This window comes from Vanessa atalanta, chromosome 22 (assembly GCF_905147765.1).
Source record: "Vanessa atalanta chromosome 22, ilVanAtal1.2, whole genome shotgun sequence".
In the NCBI taxonomy this organism is placed as follows: domain Eukaryota; kingdom Metazoa; phylum Arthropoda; class Insecta; order Lepidoptera; family Nymphalidae; genus Vanessa; species Vanessa atalanta.
Window position 1 is genome coordinate 662,431 of NC_061892.1, and position 20,214 is coordinate 682,644.

At 33.5% G+C, this 20,214-nt stretch overlaps 1 protein-coding gene across 2 annotated transcripts in view; it reads right to left on the bottom strand.

Annotated features, from left to right (window-relative positions):
• The window catches only part of LOC125072634 (S phase cyclin A-associated protein in the endoplasmic reticulum), a 62,961-nt gene that overhangs the window by 23,845 nt on the left and 18,902 nt on the right, over positions 1 to 20,214 (bottom strand). For both annotated transcript variants that reach the window (XM_047683277.1, XM_047683276.1), the window contains one exon: positions 17,510 to 17,691. In XM_047683277.1, coding sequence (XP_047539233.1) covers positions 17,510 to 17,691 — 182 coding nt within the window. The remainder of the gene's footprint in view (positions 1 to 17,509; positions 17,692 to 20,214) is intronic.

Below are 20,214 nucleotides of genomic sequence, written 5' to 3' on the forward strand. Positions count from 1 at the left end.
ATTAACAATAATCATTGTGAGTAGTATAAAACTATTACTATGTTATCGATAAACACCAAGATAATTCGTTACGTGAATCCAAAAAGTCGAATATAAAGATAAACAAAACATTACATTTTTCTAGAGCAAGGAAGGTCAGTTTTCCTACTTTTAAAACTTCTCTAATTTAGAATGTTTGGGAGAACATAGTATTATGTTTTGATTAACAATATTTAAGGATGAATCCCTCCCATATAACGCGTATAGCTCGCTTATAATTTGTAATGAGCATCGTCAATATAAGCTATAGTTTGCAAATTTACACGTTATGCTATTCAAAACGACGGAGCGTATTTTGTTCAAAGATAATAAGCAAATAATCTACTTGTTATAATAGAGAAGTAAAGTTTGAAATTATGTTTCAACATGGACATATCAACTGAATTAAAATATATTTAGAAATCGGCTCAGTATTTCAAATTCAAAATACGTGACATATTTACATATGAAAAAGGGGCGGAGAAAGTCGAGTAATCCGTATAAGTAATTCTCTCTGAGTAAGTAATGCGTTGATAAATGAAATTAAATCGCACAAACAAGTGCTGCCATTCGGCCCGCGGCTCCCCTTTCACGAGGCCGCGTCTATGACAGTAGTGATGGTGTTATGTATCGAAATTAAGTATGACCCACTATACTGATGAACAGTTTCATAAAATATAACACTATTATTTTTTATTTGATATCTAGTTATCGGTTTTCGTTTTAACATTTTATCATAAATTTCTAATCTCCATACCCCGAAACGTAACAAAAAATAAAAGTAATGATGGTAAGAGATGAGCCTGGCAGATCGGAATTCGTTATAATTTTTTTTTAATATGTCAGCTATGCTAGTTCCCTAAGCTATTATATCGATAAAAACAATAAACCCTCAGGACACATCCCTATCGTAAAGTTGGCAAAAAGCACATCGCATCTCGACATGTGCGCGCCAATCTGTCGCTACTACTCCACTCTGAAGCGCTGTCCCCTCTCCGTCTAATGTACGACTAAGTACATCTATGCGTCTCCCTCGCACGCCCCAGTCCCGTTCACCCCAAGCTCCCGACGTCGCGAGTACTTAGCGACGCGGCGATAATCGCTAGTTCGAGTATTGGATTGTTTTCGATTGTCCGATTCGATTATGAGGGTCAAAAAAGTCGATTGTTTTCATTCGATTACGCGTCATATGTCCCGGAGAACACATGCGACGCTGTATGAGGGCTTTTTGGTGTTTTTTTGTACTTGATTATACGTGAAATTCTTTTTTTATTTCTTTTCCCTTTGTTTGATTAGCATAAAAGATCGTAATATTAAAAATTTGACATTGAAAAATATTCCGATTTTTTATTTGCATAAAAACAGTAGGTACTTGTCGTCGTAGCTCAGTCTGCATATATTTTATCTTGATTTGCTAAGAATTGAAGATGGCTCAAAATCCAATAAACGTCAGTTTTTACGCCAGAAGTACTTCTTATTTTCATAAAGTTTGTAACAACAATGACGCGCTATAATTTTATTGTTACAGTGAGAATGAGTTAGAAACAGTTCTATCGTGACATTAGAAAGTAAATAAAAAACAAAAACAGTTAGGATCGTCATCAATCAGTACTCAATCAAGGGACTACGAAACTGTTAAGAGCCGTGTGAAATGTCACGTGGTACGTTGACTGAGAAACGACACTTGCTTGCCCAATCGGGGGTGAAATATTATGATTACGATTGATTTTTACTTAACGCAAACTAGCAGTAGGCCGCGGCTTTGTCATGCAAATCTTATGTATACATGGCGAATTTAATTAAACCTCCGTGGTCGAGTAGTGTGTACACCGGTTTTCATGGGTACGCCACTCCGAGGTCCCGGGTTCGATTCCCGGTCGAGTCGATGTAGAAGAAGTTCATTAGTTTTCTATGTGGTCTTGGGTCTGGGTGTTTGTGGTACCGTCGTCACTTCTGATTTCCATAACACAAGTGCTTTAGCTACTTACATTGGGATCAGAGTAATGTATGTGATGTTGTCCAATATTTATATTTATTTATAATTAAAAACTTTATAATTTACCAAACTATTTAATACTAAGTAAAGTAACATAGTAAATATTATTTACGGTATTCTGATATGTGTCAGGTATCTTTGTCATAATGCCCTAAATGGTCCGATGCAAACCGGGAAAGCCTTACTGATATGTTTAAGTTTTATCTGGTGCTTGACGGTAAAGGCTAACGTGGTGGAATGAGTTCCAAGCGTTTTCCTCAAGAGTATATAAGGCCCATTAGTAAGACATTAACAGGCGTTTTCGTAAGTGGTAGCTTTAAATTTAATTCAACCCTGTATGATGTATGTATGTACATGACGATTCGCACATGCTTTGATGCGCCTACTTGAATAAAGTATATTTTGATTTTAATGTTGATAGATCGGAAGTCAATTACTGTTAATTTATAACTTAACGATTAGGAAATAATATTCCAGCTAATCTTATGTAATAATTTGATCCGCTCACAGTAAGGCGTAAATAGACGTCCCGTGGCGTTGCTCGTCGCCCGCTGAGCGCTGCCCACACGCCTACGTTACAAGGGCTTAGTACATTGAATAGATTTTGTTTTGATTAAATACAACTTGTAGCATGAAATATTTGACATTTTAAAATTGAGAATTTCGTATTGGGTTTGTGAAATTCCTCTAATGAAAAAAAATTTTTTGTCTGGGGCACCTGTTGTTAAGTGGTCACCAATGCCCATAGACAATGGCGTTGTAAGAAATATTAACCATTCTTTACATCGCCAATGCGCCACCAATCTTGGGACCTACGATGCTACGTCCCTTGTGCCTGTAATTACAGTGGTACAATCATCCTTCAAAACGAAACACAGCCGTACTTAATTATTGCTGTGGCGGTAGAATATCTGATGAGAGGGTGGACTTACCCAGTTGATGCACAAAGCAACAACACCAAGTATTCCATGCCAAAATCACAACCGTTATTAACAGCGTTAAAGTGATTGAGCCAGTGTTATTACATGCACACGATACGTAGTCTCGGATCTCGTGATACTTTTAGTTATTTAAGAAGCATTTTACCACTTTTATCAAACCAGCGTCAACGGTAGCTTACCATCGAGTAAAATGGGCCACCGACAGACAAACCGATCCTTCAACACCACTCCGCCATAAATCTCTAACGTGCGGTAGCTCAACGTTATATTATTTAGTAAAATATGAGTTTATCACACAATAGAAGCATTACGTTCAGTGGACACAACAACGCAGCCGGCGCCGCGGGACGTCGATTGAGATGTCCGGACAATGGGGGCGGGGTGTTTATTTGCATTCTATTTAACTTCTACCTAACCGACTGTTAAAATATTAGTAATGATTTAAATTGTACATCAAGATTATAATGGAAAATGTCTGCGTGTATAAATAAATTTATTTAATCACAGCTTGACGAATTGTCATAAATTAACACAAATAGTCAATTATATGAAGTAGAACAATATGTAATTTTTTGTTTTTTATGTTATTGGGAGCAAACGAGCAGGAGGCTCACCCGATGAAAAGTGATTACCACCGCCCATGGATATCTGCAACACCAGGGGGGTTGCAGGTGCGTTGCCGGCCTTTTAGGAAGGAGTACGCTTTTTTTGAAGGTTCCCAAGTCGTATCGGTTCGGAAAAACCGCCGGCGAAAGCTGGTTCCACAGAGTGGTTGCGCGAGGCAGAAAATGTCTTAAAAATCGCCCTGTTGTGGATTTTCGGACATCTAGATGGTGCGGGTGAAATTTAGAATTTTGACCAAATGTCCGAAGGTGAAATTCAGCTGCCGGAATTAATCCAAACAATTCCTAGGAACATTCCCCGTGGAAGATTCGGTAGAAGATGCAGAGTGATCCAACATCTCTACGCAGAGCCAAAGGATCGAGCAGATCAGAAAGGGCTTGATCGTCGATAATTCGAGCTGCTCTACGTTGCATACGGTCAAATGGAAGGAGCTGGTACTAGGGAGCACCCGCCCAGAGGTCAGAGCAGTACTCCATGTGAGGCCGAATTTGCGCCTTGTATTGTCTTAGTCGATGGGCCGACGTGAAATACTGTCTTGCCTTGCTGAGCACACCGAGCTTTTTTGATGCCAATTGTATGTTTTACTGTTTAAATATGTTTGACATAAATATATTGAAATCGCACATATATGACCGCAACTTTACAAATATAACTTTTCCATGCAACTGTCAGTGCAAATTCTATTTTTGAAATTAATTTAATGCGTGTTCGAGAACCGCGTGAAACAATATCGGCGGTGAAGGCAAACACCGTGAAGAAATCCTCCTTGTTACGGATTACCACAATTGTGCTCTATAGAACAGCTTGCCGGAATAACCCCTAAACCTGGCCGTTAAGAAAGGCCTTAACACAAGCTTAGTAGTACAATTACTATTATTTAATTTACATTTTATCAATTTAAAAAAATAATTATATAATATTTCATCAGATTATAAAGCAAAAGCCATATGGAGCGTACCGAACATAATAGTGAAGAAACAAAATCTAATACAAGATCCGAAGATCAGATTTCCCAGTGGTGCAAAATGACGCATCATTTAGTTAATACGTCGAGACTTTAATTATTCAAGTTTAATCTATACTAATATTATAAATACGAAAGTAACGCTGTCTGTTACCTCTTCACGCTAATACCACTGAACCGATTATATAAAATTTGGTATGGAGATAGTTTCGAGTCCCATCGACGAAGTACTCAGTTACTCTCTTTGAATTCATCCCTCGAGGGGGTAACATTGGGGATGGTAATATTGGGGATTTTTTAAAAATTTCGCGCGTGTAAATCCGCATGTTCAACTAGTTTGTAAAATGATTGTTTGCAAGGAAAGAAATAACACAGGTGGTCGTAGTATTAGGCATTGCCAATATTATTTATTAAACTAGCGCTCGATGCATCTGAGACGTTTCGCATAATATATTTTCAGCATAGAGGGCGCAAACGAAACATATACATAAAAATCACATCGTGACGAGAACCGACCGAGCTCCCGTGGGGGTACAATGAAAACGCATTTGTGACAGTCATTACTGTACCTTTGAACCGTGGCTTTTAAAACGTTGTCGTGTAAGTATAGTTTAGGGTGCGAAATGTTATTTATTATTCACTTAATTATTATTAAAGTCACAGATAAAATAATAACAAGACAATATTTATAAAATTTTCAAAGATATTAGGAGACCACCCAAAGAATCCACGTGGTCATCACCGACCTTAGACTGAAGCTGTGAGAAATATTTACAAGCCCTTCCATCAGCATTGGGGCGTTGCTATACCTGTAGTAACTTTGGCACATGCTTAAAACACACAAAAATACGTACGTACGTAAGTACACAGTACTAAAAAATATAAGGTCATGTCAAAGAAACATTGATAAATAAAGCATATTACTCAATATAAGTGAACTTAGTGTTTATTGATTTCTAAGCAGAATATATAAAAAAAAAATCCTTGTTTACTGACATACTCTGTCATTAAAATCTTTTAAAAGAGTAACTACTGAGTTTTTTCGCGGGTTCTTCTCGGTAGAATCTACTTTCCGACCCGGTGGTACCTTTTAATTTAACCTCGTAACATGACAATTCAAAAGTGCTTTTACGAGCCTACTTGAATAAATAATATTTCGATTTTGAGTATCAAAACTACGATATCCCGATATACACAAAACATTGCCTTCGAATGAATCTTTAATATATGTATATAACAAACGAATATTTGTATATTGTTTGTTTTACATTACAAAACTTAAATCCAACGAGACAATTCTCGTACCGAATGATGATGACATAAGACGAAGATCTCGTTTACGCGAAACGTTTACAAACAAAACGAGCCCCTAATCCAATTACGAGTGTAAACAATTATAATAATTATACGGCACGTGTATGTTAATTACGGGAGATTGTAGAAAAATATACACACGTGTGCGTCGTTATTGTGAGCTCTATTGCTAACGGGATAAGATTACATTTCCAACTACATTGAATTTGAGTAAATAAGTGAAATATTATTCTATTTAAGATAGAAAGAATTTAAAGTTTTTTTACATCTATTTATTCACAGAGTCTTACAATGTAATTAGTCTTAATTAGATTGTAAATACAAATATAAAAAAAAAACACTAATAAATAAGAAAAGGGTTTAAAAAAACGTAGAGTTACTTACATATATAACACAAGTCTATAAATAAGTATAATAATATTATTTATATACATGTAGGTACCAACTATGTATATATATACGAGAATATACATCTATTCACTTATGAAGGCGCGTTTCCACGTTAAATTATCGGCAAGCATTAAAAAACATTTACTCGATTTTTTTTTGGCTGTTTATATTCTTACTTTAGTCAACTCACGCACACTAAGACGTAATGTCAGCACGAGCATCACTCGTACTAATGCACGCCGATGATTAAGCATGGAAGGGCGCGCCTTCATGAGAGAATATATCTATATGTGCTGTTGAATGGATAAGAGTAACGACTGATTTACGCCGATTTTTCTCGGTGTGTTCTACATACTAAACTGGTAGTAGATTTATAACAAAAGTCTATGAAAACAAATATTTGTTTAATCATTTTTGACGAATATTATTTAACAAACCAAAGAGAAGTATAATCCATTGTTAAATACCATAATGAAAATTTATATTACAATGTTTGCAGCTGAAATGCGTCGTATCCATCGCGTATCACTCGCACACGACACGAGGACGCGAGGGACAGTAATCGAACCGAATACCCCCGAGGATACCGCGACACCACGACACGCGACCTGTCACTTGTTGATTGCGAAAGTTGAGTCTTAAATAGAAAAAAAAAAAATTATAACCACCGCAATATATTGAATTATGATTGGCTGTAAATTTTAGTTGGATTCGTAATACGTATGGGAATTATGTCAGAATATTAATGTCGGTAAGTGTCTATTGGGTACTGGCTACGTCTACGAACACTTCACACAAATAAACTTATTTGTGTGAAGTGTTTTATAAACTACTGGTTTCGCCCGCAGCGTTTTAGATTTTAGGTATAAAAAGTATCCTATACCTTATTCTTACTTTGATGATCAATACGAGTAATGCTGTCACATAAATTATCTTGTATTTAAAATAAACTTAATTAGATTACATATCTTCCTAATTTGCAATGAAACAAACCAAGTAGTCATTACGAACAGGGGTAGTTTCCTACCACTTTCTAACGAAAAAAATTGCCCATTTAACACACCCTATTAGTCAATACCTAATTCAGTCACTTCACTGCGCACGAGTCGACATATGCGCGCGTTGACTGTGAAATTAAATCAAAATATAGGAATAAAAAATATGGCGTCGAAATTCGCGTTAATTGCACTTGCACGATTGCATCTCACCCCACGTGAATTATATTATTGGATGAATTAAATAAATAGTGCATCTTTTGGCATACAAAGCCAAATCATCCTAGCACGCCAATTTGGTAGAAAATTGAAAAAAATACGTGTGCGTCTCGGGACGCCCGACAGAAGTGATAACTTCAACTTGAGCTATTAGCCGAATATAACATGAAAATTACATTATAACATGAATTAAAACATACATATTAAAAATAAATGTAAAATAATACATCGTACTCTTGTATAAGTGGAAAGTAGGGTAAAGTTCCGAATATCCGTCACCTGCCATTAAATAGAGCTGGAATCATTGACAAAACACAAATTGAATGGGTCACCCCCGTCGTCCGTCCCTGCCTCTATTGAATAAATATTGTTTCTTCGATGGATTGAATTATGTTGTTTTGGTGGGGCATTGAGTTTAATAGACCTCGAATTTTATTCAGAGGCAACAAATAGATACATACTATATTTATTAAAAATGTTTCTACAGTTTACACTAATCATTTTCAACCCAATGTATATATTTTATGTACTCATTTAAATCTATCTTAACTTTAAAAATTATTATGTTAATTGTAATATTATAAATAGTTTCTATAAAGTTATGTTTACCCATTGACATAAAACATCGACAAATAGACAGGGTAAAAAAGAAGTTAACTGCAAAATAATAGCCCTGCATAAAGTAATTTATAAATTAAAATTATAGATTCGCACACAATGAAAAAAATACATGTATAAATAAGTTTCTTTTAATATTTGTTTCGTTACTTCAACTGAAAGAAAAAGTGAACTTTGTTACAAGTTGTTAATAATCATTATAACTTTATAAATATTTTTGTAATGATGATAATAGTAAACGTTGAAGCTATCAACAATAAATGAGCGAAATTCAAATAATCTGTCTCCCCATCAAACCGAATGTGAGAAGCTAGCGCTAATAAAAAGCAAATATTGGTATATCAAATAATCATCGAACCGACAGAGTTTTAATAAATTAAAAATGTCCTCGTTATAATTGCTGCCCAAAAGGTTTTGGCGTGAGTGCTAGCGACTTAAGGCCTATAATATTATAAAAACAATATTCATCGTTAAAAACTTTCCTAGCTTTTTTATATAGGCTAATTTCAAATTCAATTCATTTAAATAAAAACTATCTGCAAGCCTATCTGTTTAAAGGTATAATTAGCATAGTAATTTTATGTAGTATTTATTAAACCTAAATTCAAATAAGCCGAAAAATATCAGTTAATTTTTAGAAATAAACCTTAGGATAATTTATTTTAATTATTATTTTATATCGAACAAAGTTTATTTGTACCACATATACACACAATTATGTATATAGTGTTATTAAAACGCTGCAAATGCAGCTCCAACTCACTGATCGCTCCATCTCCACAGGACGGAACCAACCTCGTATTAAAAGCTCAACATTTTAATTTAGCAATTGGTAGGCGTGGCGTGTTCCGACGACATGCTGTCTAATTATAAAGCGGCTCATTGGCTTTTTGATATTCAAACGAAAGCGGGGTCGGGAATAGGTGTTCTTACCCTGATTATATTGTTGGCTTTGTCGGACAAATGTTTGACAAATTTTTTTTAATAATAAGATATCAAATAAATTAATTTTGAAGTAATTGTGATAAGAGCTGACCACTCGTAAAGTGAAGTAAGTCTTTACAGTGTTGTATTAATTGTGATGTTCAAAATGAATTGTTTTATTTAACGTCAACGGCTTTTATCAGAAACAGTAAAACTAATCATTTTTTTATGTTTTAATATAGTTTGATGGTTTGTGGGCTATGACTATAGACGTTACCACTGTAAATAAAAATAATTACCCCTTCCATCGATAATGTACCACCAACATTAGTAACTAAGATACTTTCTAGTGCCTGTAATCACACACACTTACCCTCAACATTCAAACCACAGCAGGAAAATACTAAATATTGCTGATGGTGGAATATCACACAAGTATTCAGAGCAGTACGAATAGTATCCAGAGTAGATGATCTATGTCTCATTGCCTCTACCGGTTATAAAAGTGGTATTTACCATTTCCACCACTCAACAAGACTTTTATTTGTACTCTTTAAAAATTTAACCTGTATATATTTGGTCTTTAACATAAACTTAGATCGATACCTCAGTTTAAGATCGTACAACAATTTCGGAGCAATTACGCCTACACTTAAAAAATGAACAGTTAAAAATGTTCAGAAATAAAATCACCTTCACAATAAGAGCGTAATAGCATTATCGAGACGGAGAGGTAATCGAATCGAGTGTTTAATTCGATTCCTCCACTCGATTCTATTGTCCACAATCGAGTGCTCTCGATACATCCTTGTACCCTTTTACGCCTATAATTGCGATGATATGATTGGTTATACGATTTACGTGTTCTCGAATATAAAATCGATTTTTTATTTCAAGTAACGCGTTGAATGATTTAAAATTATATTTTAAGAGACACAGATATAGACATGGAAAACTTTAACGTAAGCTGTATATTCAAGGTTTATTTGACAACTTGCTCACACATACGCATACACTTTATAGTTCTAAGGATTTACATTAACATTAACAGCCTGTAAATTTCCCACTGCTGGGCATCTTCTACCACGCTGCTCCAATGCGGGTTGGTTGGTGGAATACACATGTGGCAGAATTTCGTTGAAATTAGACACATGCAGGTTTCCTAACGATGTTTTCCTTCACCGCCGAGCACGTGATGAATTATAAACACAAATTAAGCACATGAAAATTCAGTGGTGCTTGCCTGGGTTTGAACCCGCAATCATCGATTAAGATGCATGCGTTCTAACTACTGGGCCATCTCGGCTCATTTCTAAGCATTGCGTGTTAATTTGTATTTGATTTATAAAATTAAATATTCAAGCTGCCCGACATCAACATAACATGAATTCTGACGCATAAATAACAATAAAATTTAATTAAAAAAAAAAGGCATTTTACCTGTTCTATTCAATTAGCAACCCTAAAACATGTGAGAACGAATTATTAATTTAATGACGGAATACAGTATAAAACTTAAACTAACATTAATATAACCCGCGCCCGCGAAACTTCGTGTCTAATCAACAGATTTTTAGGAATTTAGAAACCTATGAGAGGTTCTGTTTTATTTGATTCCATTGTAAGCTGACGACGCCTGTTACATCCATAGCGCCGATCTCTACCCGGCCAGGAACTTTTATCCGCTCTCTAAAATAATAATTTCTTATATTGTAACAATTTAGTAAATTGCAATCAAGAATCCTCTTTAATTTTCGCACATCTACGGCTGGAGCTCTTCAAAATTTTACCATAACCGATTTTTTATGTACAGCTATCGTCCCATAATCAATGGGACAAAAATCGGCTTACGCTATTAATATATAAGATGTCAATAAACTATTTACTTACGTCATTTTTTGGAATTTCAACATTAAGTGCACTTTTAACAGACTTTCCAATCAGTTTATGCCAGAGATATAATATTAAGACATTCACTTTTTAATATTAACGAGAATATAATTCTAAATAATGATGTTTTAGTTTTAGAGTTTGAATTTTGGTAACGATTACAAGCAACGGAAGCCCGTGGGATCAAATCAAATCAAATCAAAATATACTTTATTCAAGTAGGCATTTACAAGCATTTTTGAATCGTCATTTAACAAACTATTTAAAGTGAAGCTACCACCGGTTCGGAATGTACGTTCTACCGAGAAGAACCGGCAAGAAACTCAGTAGTAGATTAATTATGACTTAGACACGAGGGTGGTATTATTAGTTTTAATATTGACTTGATTAGGCTTTGTAATTCATCTCATTACGGGATCATAGATTAAATGCAACATACATATATCGACTAACACGCGTTGGTTCCGCGTGGCAATCCGAAGTTCCTACTAATGCAATAACAATTTCAAAAAAGTTCGATAACTATTTAAAATATTGCAGAAACGTATCATACTCAATTTAGTTTTTTTTTTTATTTCTATTTTATCGTTGATTGACATTTTATTTAATGGTCGTCAATTAAAACACTAAAAGCTACTAATTGTTACCGGATATTTTTTATAACAATAAAACCTTCAACATATAATGATACAAATCATTATGAGAAAAGTAAGTACACACGTTTGGACAAGGTTTATATATTAAGGGTATGTATACACTTCAGAGTACATTTTGTACATCGACTGACATCGTATATATAAACATAATCAACCGCATATAACAGTACACGAGATTTTCTTTTAATGTTAAATGGTAGGCCGACGGGCAGTGGGCCACCTAACGTTAAGTGGTCACCACCGCCCATAGACATTGGTGTTGTTAGAAATATTAACCATCCCTTACTTCGCCAATGCGCCACCAACCTTGGCAACTAAGATGTTATGTCCCTTGTGCCTGTAGTAACATCGGCTTCACCCTTCTAACTGGAACACAACAGTATTGCTGTTTAGCGGTAGAATATCTGAGGAGTGGTACACCACCAAATATAATAATAAAAACTATATATAATATAGAATAGCACTTACCGAATGGTCATAACGATTTTTTTCAAAATACGATACGAAATAAAACAAAAAATGTATATGTTACTTCAAAAAACCAAATACGATGAGGAAGTCCTTTGATTGTATGATTTAAATAAAACCAATATCTCAGGCATCACTGTCCTGCTAGGACTGCTAACAACTATTGCTGTTCTTAGAAACGTAATTAACAACTATTTTTTTTTTTTAATTTGTTTTAAAATTACTTTTGACACTAAATATTCTAGTACAAATCGACTGTTACCGATGTTTCTGTTGTCGATGAACAACATCGTAATGCTATTATACAAAGTTGAAAACGTTTTTGTTTTGTTTATTTGTTTGAACGAGCTAATCTTAGAATCTACCAGTCTGATTTAAGCAAAAACTTTTTAACCTATACTATGATATCGTCATTATTCATGACTAAGATGATCAGTAAGGTTTAAAGTAGGCGAAAATGCACGGGAGAGTTAGGATACCCATAACTGTACGGTATTGACCAAATTATCGCCACGGAGACCAGTCAACAACATGTAGTTAATATACATATGCATACATATATAGTGCTTGCTGCCATTAGCAACCACAGGTGTGGTGTGTCTCTGTCTTTGCCCTGATAGTCTTATTAAGCAACTCTTACAAGACCTAGAGAGTGTATGCATGTATGTATCACTAACAAATTCTAACTCTAGTTGTGGCTGATAATTTATGTCTAGAAAACATTGTATAGAGCTAACTCAAATGGGCTGTACGCAGTCTTACAAATTAACAACTGGACCACCAAAACATTGAAATGATAATCTCAGTTTAAGTCAAGTAAACGTCACCTTACAATCAAAGCAAGCTGGCAATTACATTCCATATACATTTTAATAAAAATATCAAAGACATTCTATTACAAAATTAACCCTAACGTTACACTTAAACCGACCCCATGTTCGATCAAACTAACTGTATCAGATTTAAACGATAATCACTTGTAATCTCACGTACATTGATACATCATTCTGTTCTGGGAAAATTACAGAGTATAGAATACAGTATACCAAATTGAATTATAAATTATTGGGTTAACAAGAATTGTCATATATTATAATAGAACACATAGCTCGGATATTGTCACACTTGTGTAGTAAGATCTCCTATTATAGATGTATTTACTTGCGAAGGCGGCGCCCCTCCGCATGAGGAGTCACGTGCTTTACTACAAGTAAGTGACGCTCGTGCTTACAAAATATCTTAGTGTGCGTGAGACGTCTAAGAGTAAAGACGAAAAAAAAACACAAATCAGATTATATTTGTTACATTTATTTTATTCAAATTACTTTAACGCGGGCAGCACTGTGATTGCATAGACTCATAAGAATTGTAGCTTACTAGAATATGCCAGAAATTCATCCGATATAACTCGGATTTTAACCCACGATTTCTGCTAAGATCTACACATTTAGACCAAAATACCACATTGATTTAGTAAATATCCTTTAAGTTATTTGATTTGATTTAAAAATCGTCTCGTGTTCGGCAATTTTTAACCACAGATCGAACAAAAAATTATTCAAGTAATTGTACATTTTTATAATATATAAATAAATATAACATATTCTTCACTATAATAATTCATCTATACTCAAACTTCTAAAAGTATACCAAAAAAAATTAGTAAATATTTTTATTAACAATAAGAATTCACTACCTACACGAAAGAAATAACTTGGAAACTGGTTAGAATTTAGCGTGATTCTTTACTCTGTGACGCACGGGGCGAACAATAAGGAAAGAGTGGCCATATGTACACAAAGTAATGGCGCTGTCACACACATGCTCACTGTTCGAGTGAAACGCGATTAAATTGACCACTTTCAATAATTTACTTTCTTAATTATAATATTTTCGAATAAAGATAAGATTAAAACATATCAGTCATATCTAAACCTTTTTAATTATAAATAATAATGTATTTTAATTCGAAAAAAGAATTAATAACTGAATTAAACCGAACTTGTTAGTACCTCATATAACCCACATTCCGGTCCTTTTTATTTCATTTAATCTTGTAAATCAATAATTCAAGTATTTTTGCGAATTAATTAAATAATTTATATTATCATTTAGGTCTTAAAAGTTTATTGGTACCATTTTACATATTATGTACTAAGAAAACTATGAACATAACATCATGGCCGATATTTCGCTGTTAAGTCGAAACTTGTTGTCGCCAAAGTGGAAAATTTATTATAAAATTTACCTACATCGTATACTTAGAGTATGAAGTGCTGTCAGCTCAAGTCTATCAAGTAAATATAAACCAAAATTATAATGTCCTACTTTTTTTATTATTATTTTCGAAACTTGAATAAGTACCGCTACATTTTTAACACGATAATTGAATTACGAAGAATTTAAAAATCGAATGTTTTTGAAAATTAAATGTACAAAAAATCTTTATTTAATCTCCGTATAAGGTTGTTTTTTTTTTTGGAGTATTATTTGAAACGGTCACGTTAATAATAATTAATTAACAATTTTATGATCCAAAAAACTACGTACTTGGTCATGGCGTTTTGTGCAATATCATAAGGGTACACGGATTACATATTCTACCTCCAAACAGCAATATTTAGCATTATTGTGTTACCACTTACCAAATTAAAGGACGAGTGAATCAGTGTAACAAAGGAGACATACATCTCAGTTACCAAGATTGGTGGCGATGGTCTTAAGGAATGAATGGCCAATATTTCTTATTACACCAACCTACCTAAATTATAAAAACATCAAATAAGATACCTAAACCAAAATAGACCCTTTGAAATCTGTCTCAATATATTTAAACACAGCACGTCAACAATGCTAAACTTTTCACGTACAGACGAATTGTTCGTCGATACGACAAAACAACGGCCTTTGTTTATAGTGATTAAATGGAACTTTTGTCGAGTTCGATGGGGCGTTGGAATCACAATATTTGTATTGACATCGTTTTTGTTTGACTTGAGAGAAGTGATTTCTATTTTTCTACAATAATCACAGCTATTCGCAAACAGTAAAACAACTTTAGTTTACTATCTAATAAACCAAAATATATCAGTAAAACTGTACAATTACATACATATAGAATAACAACAAAATGGTTAAATTTAAAATTTAAAAAACCGCTGATTTTTTTTCGCTGATTCTTCAGATCTGAGGTGTTTAATTTCGAACCGACGGTGGAATTTTGACAATCAAAAGGCAAATTTAAGACTTACATATTGAATAGAGATTTAAATTTTGAAATAAGAGTCTATTATTGGTAACCACTGAGTTTGTTGCCGGTTTTTCTCGGTGGAGTCTACATTTCGAACCGGTGGTAGCTTCACTTAATATGGTTTTGTGAAATGACGATTCAAATGTACTTGTAAAAGTCTACTTCAACAAAGTAGGTATGTTTTGGTTTTGATTATATTCACCAACACATATTACAATAAGCTAAAAACCTTGTTACCTGGAGAGTAAAGAGCCTTTGATCAAAAGTGTGACAATTACAAAAAAAAATGTATATAATAGATACAGTAAAAGGACTAAAGTTGATACCGTCGAGACAATCATCGAAATGAAGACGTTGCCAATTATTGTACGATGCCTTACATATATGTATATAGATAGAACATTCTCGAATGATACCAGAAAAACTTTCATATTTGAAGCAATTACATTTGAAATGACGAAAAAAAACAATCCATCTTAAAGTTACTATTGATAAATGTATAGACACAAATATAAATGAAAACAATATCGCATCCAGTAGGCGTGACTGGATTTTTAAAATAGTTAAAATTACCTCTGTGATATTTTAAAAGTTACCATAAACTGAAATCCTGCTTTCAAATTGAATGTATGGATACATACTGAATAGAGCGTTCGATTCTTTTGTTTTTGCCGAAAAATCTGCATCGAATACCCAAAATCGAAACTTCCCCAAACAAGCGTAGAAAATTCGTAAATGTATCGAGAAAAATCCTCCCCAAACATTTTTTACTCGCCTCTCGCCCCCCAAATAACGGAGGGCGGTGAGTGCTAGTGCATTAGACAAATTAGATTATGACTAACCCGGTGTACGTCAGAGTGAATTACACGAAATAAGTCCTTAAGAACAACAGCATAAACGACATATTAGCAGCGATATTGCGAAATATAATATCCAAAAATGTTTTAAAAACCTTTCCGTGCTTTTTGGATATAGACTAGAAACAAGCGTCTTGGGATTACGAATTAATTTCGCTTTTCGTATAAAAAGGCCACTTATAAAACGTTTCAACCCATAAAGAGATTATATTATGTGATATATCGTCAAAGTATCGGAAATGACAATCACTTATCCAGTAGAGGAACATACATATAAATAATATCACGTGTATTATAAAGAAAAGATAAAATATTTTAAGTGAAATTTTAGTAGTTATTCATTTTATTTATTTTATAGCAAGCAACATTGACCGTGTTTTCTACATCGAATCACTCCCTTAATCAAAAAAATCGTACCGTTTGCTTGCTTGCTCACTTTAAATATTTTAATGAACGAATCTCACATTGATATTTCCAATTGAATTCTTAAATATGTAAATCATTTTGTAACGAATAGCCAATGAGCGTGACCTCTGTTGTGATAGTTTTATATTTTTATAGAAAGACGTTCAGAAAAGTTACAATATTATTATTATATAATTTATTTTCAACGCATATATTTCTATCTTCACGGACTCTTACGTTCGTGCCTTTTTGTATAATATATTGGTCTTTTATGTCTCCATTACGTTCTTATTATTAATGAAGTTAATACTTCTTTATACGTACTGAGAGTAAAATTTTACAGTTAAGTGGAAATTACGTCACGTATATTGCACAATCGTTTACTCGTCAAAGATTGATAGTAGAAAACCGAAATAAATATTTTATATTTAACTAGCGCCCCCGTCCGGCTTCTCACGGGTGCAATTTATACGATACGGATGTACCTACTCAGGAACAATGTATTTTTCTACCAGTTAAATTTTTTTTTAGAATTCAATCAATAGTAGGTACCGATGTTTACCCCCATACATAAAAACAATAAATTATACTTTTTGTATAAAAAAAAATATAATTAATTAATGTCGACTATCAAAGTCGTACATTATTACACATTTATAATTACGCAATACTATTTAATAATAAAAAATATTGCAAGAATAAGGAAAAAATGTCTCCAGAGAATTTATCAGATAAATTCCTTGTTTTTTTTTTTATTTAGTATATTTGGAAAGGTCTTGTATTTCTACCATTTATGGTACCCAGCAATAGTCATTTATTATGATGAGTTTTCATAGTAGTTCTCGAAGGTCACACAGTGACTGCTGGTTACTAAAAATAAGCAACCAAAGCAGCTGTTTCTAATACAACCGTAATCTGCGACAATGATAAAACATCTAATATTCTAGAATTAAATTAGAAGTCTAAATATTCCGACTCACCTGATAATTTGATGTGCTCTGTTCCTCAAGAAGACCAGCACATCCACCTCTTCCTTGGGCTTGTTCCCTTGTTCCTCGTGGATGCGGCTAGCGCACAGCACGGAGTCCAAAGCGACGGAGAGACAGTCAGCCAGCTGTTTCGCTAGTTCCATTTCCTTCTGATCGAATTGAAGATTTTTGTCCTGCCGAGGAAATAACATCAACGAAAGAGTCCCATATCTAGGCTTGATGCATATTCCATCACGCTACTCTAATACCAATTGGAAGAACATCTGGCAGAATTTTACTTGGTGGTAGGGGTTTGTGCCTTCTGACTGAGCCAAACAGCAATACTTAAGAGTTCAAATTTAACTACAGGCACAAGGGATATAACACCAAGGTTGGTGGTGCATTGTTGAGTTATGGTTAATATTTTCATAAAGAAGGTATTGGATCTCTGGTATGTGGTGACCATTTACCATCTGGTGTCATATTTGTCCAACAGGCTACAAATTTCATAAAATAAAAATTATCCAACATAAACAGGTTTCTTCACGAAGTCACGACAATTCCAGTTAAGATTTACGTATTATAAGGCAATGAATTTTTTTTATATAATTAATTTCAATGATTTTTCTTTTACAATATAATGAACCTTAAGGAACCTTCAAGTTAGTCATATTCATTTACAATTGCGCTTTATTGAAGGTTGATCCCGAGAAAATTAGGTCAAACGATGTGTGTCACGTGACCTGATACACTATACAATTAGACAACTATTTTTATTATTATTATTATTATTTTCCTTCACTTTAAGCAAATACTCCTGTATTGCAAATTTATTCTAGTGTATATTTAAAACTATTATTATTAGCAACATTCCAATCGCTGCAGATTTAGACCTTGTTACTTGCCACGTAAAAAAAAACTCTGATAAAACCAAAGACAGGCACACGCGGTACATCATAGTGAAGGAACAGAAGCGAATACGAAATCAAAAATCAAATGCAAACCTGTAGTACACGACGACGTGTACAAAACGACGTGTATTTTAGTTGATACGTCAAAAGTGCTATCACTTTTGTATTATGACGTATTAACGTCGGTAAATACGTCGGAAATTAGCAATCGATTCTGACTTTCTACTCTTTTTATTGTTCGTAATTAAAATAATCTATCAATTAAATAGTTAATGATTATAAACATAGATAGAAGCCTTATTATAAAGTACAAGTGTTAAACGTGAAAAGTTACATAAAGAAACGTTGGCATCAGAGGTTTTACATATAAATGTATTATATAGCTGCAGACACAAGGTCGTGGGTGTATTAGAGTGAGAATATAGAAAATTTCACGAACGTAAAAATGCAACGCACGCCGACCATTAGGCGAGGTTACGTAGGTATGTGCTGTATCAACGTAGGACATTAGGGATCGGGAGCGTTCACATCGTAACAGTTACTCGCTTCTATTTCATTTGTACCAGAAATTAAAAAAAAATTACAGCCTTAAAGAAATTATATACAGAAGTTTTTATTGCTTAAAAAAGAAAATTAACTTGAGACAGTCGATATAACATTAACTCTTTATTCTTAATGACATGTTTAAAAATAAAAATTTTGGATCATCGAATGTGCACAGTGTGACGTTTATGGAAATACATAGGCAGTTATAAGTGTAAAATTCATTTGAAATTTCGAAAAACTTGAAGCGTATTCCAGTTACATAAAATATAGACATCGCGGTTGGAAAAAAATGTATAAAAAAATATCTCTAAACTAACAAATTTGGCGCGTACGGTGATCTTATCGCCGAGATGTTCCCTCGCAGACCTCGTAAACAACTAGATTTACCGCATGGCGCGAAAAACGTACAAAAAATCAAAGATGGCGTCAATGATAACAACTATTAACCAGGCAGCCAGCGATTGTACATTTTAATAAGTCCTTTTTAATTAGCAAGAATGAAATAAAGTATTTCGAAATCGGGGCAAAATTTGAATAGCAGGATTTTTTTTGTTAATTTATTTGCTTTGATATTTTAGTTTAATTATAAAATATGAATGCATTTTTATAAATGTATCGGTAATCTATTTAGGTAAGATAAGCATCAAGATAAGATTACTTACCAATTTAAGAAATGTTTGGCTTAAGAGTCTTATCCAAAACTTACGATAAACGAACCGGTGAAAAAATGCACTTCTATAACGCAATTTTAAATTATCAGCAATCACAATTGGGATATTTCATTGGGTGTATTAAAAATATATGAGTTTAATTCATAATAATAAATGAGAAGTCGTTGTTGGGAAAAACAACTAATCTAATATACCTTAAACCAGAAAACGCAGCGTGTTTTGAATTTTTTTTATTACATAATACATGACAGACAGTCTGTCAAAGGTTTTGCTTGGGAAATATACAATATGTATATCATGGATTTTTTGCAAGTGATATTCAATCTCAAGGACTTACCTACCATGCAATAGATTTTGATGTTAATCCAATTTATATTTCATTATATTTAAGACTTCATAATTATAGATTCATATTCATCGTATAAGGATTTTTTAAATCTTATTTAGTTTTTTACAAACTCTTGATGAATATTGTCAATTATATGTTAAGATCCAGATTTAACAAAGTGGATAGAAAACATGAGGCAATACTAGCATCATGCATTTAACATAATTTTAATTTGTGTTTAAAGGTAAATGTCGTGACACC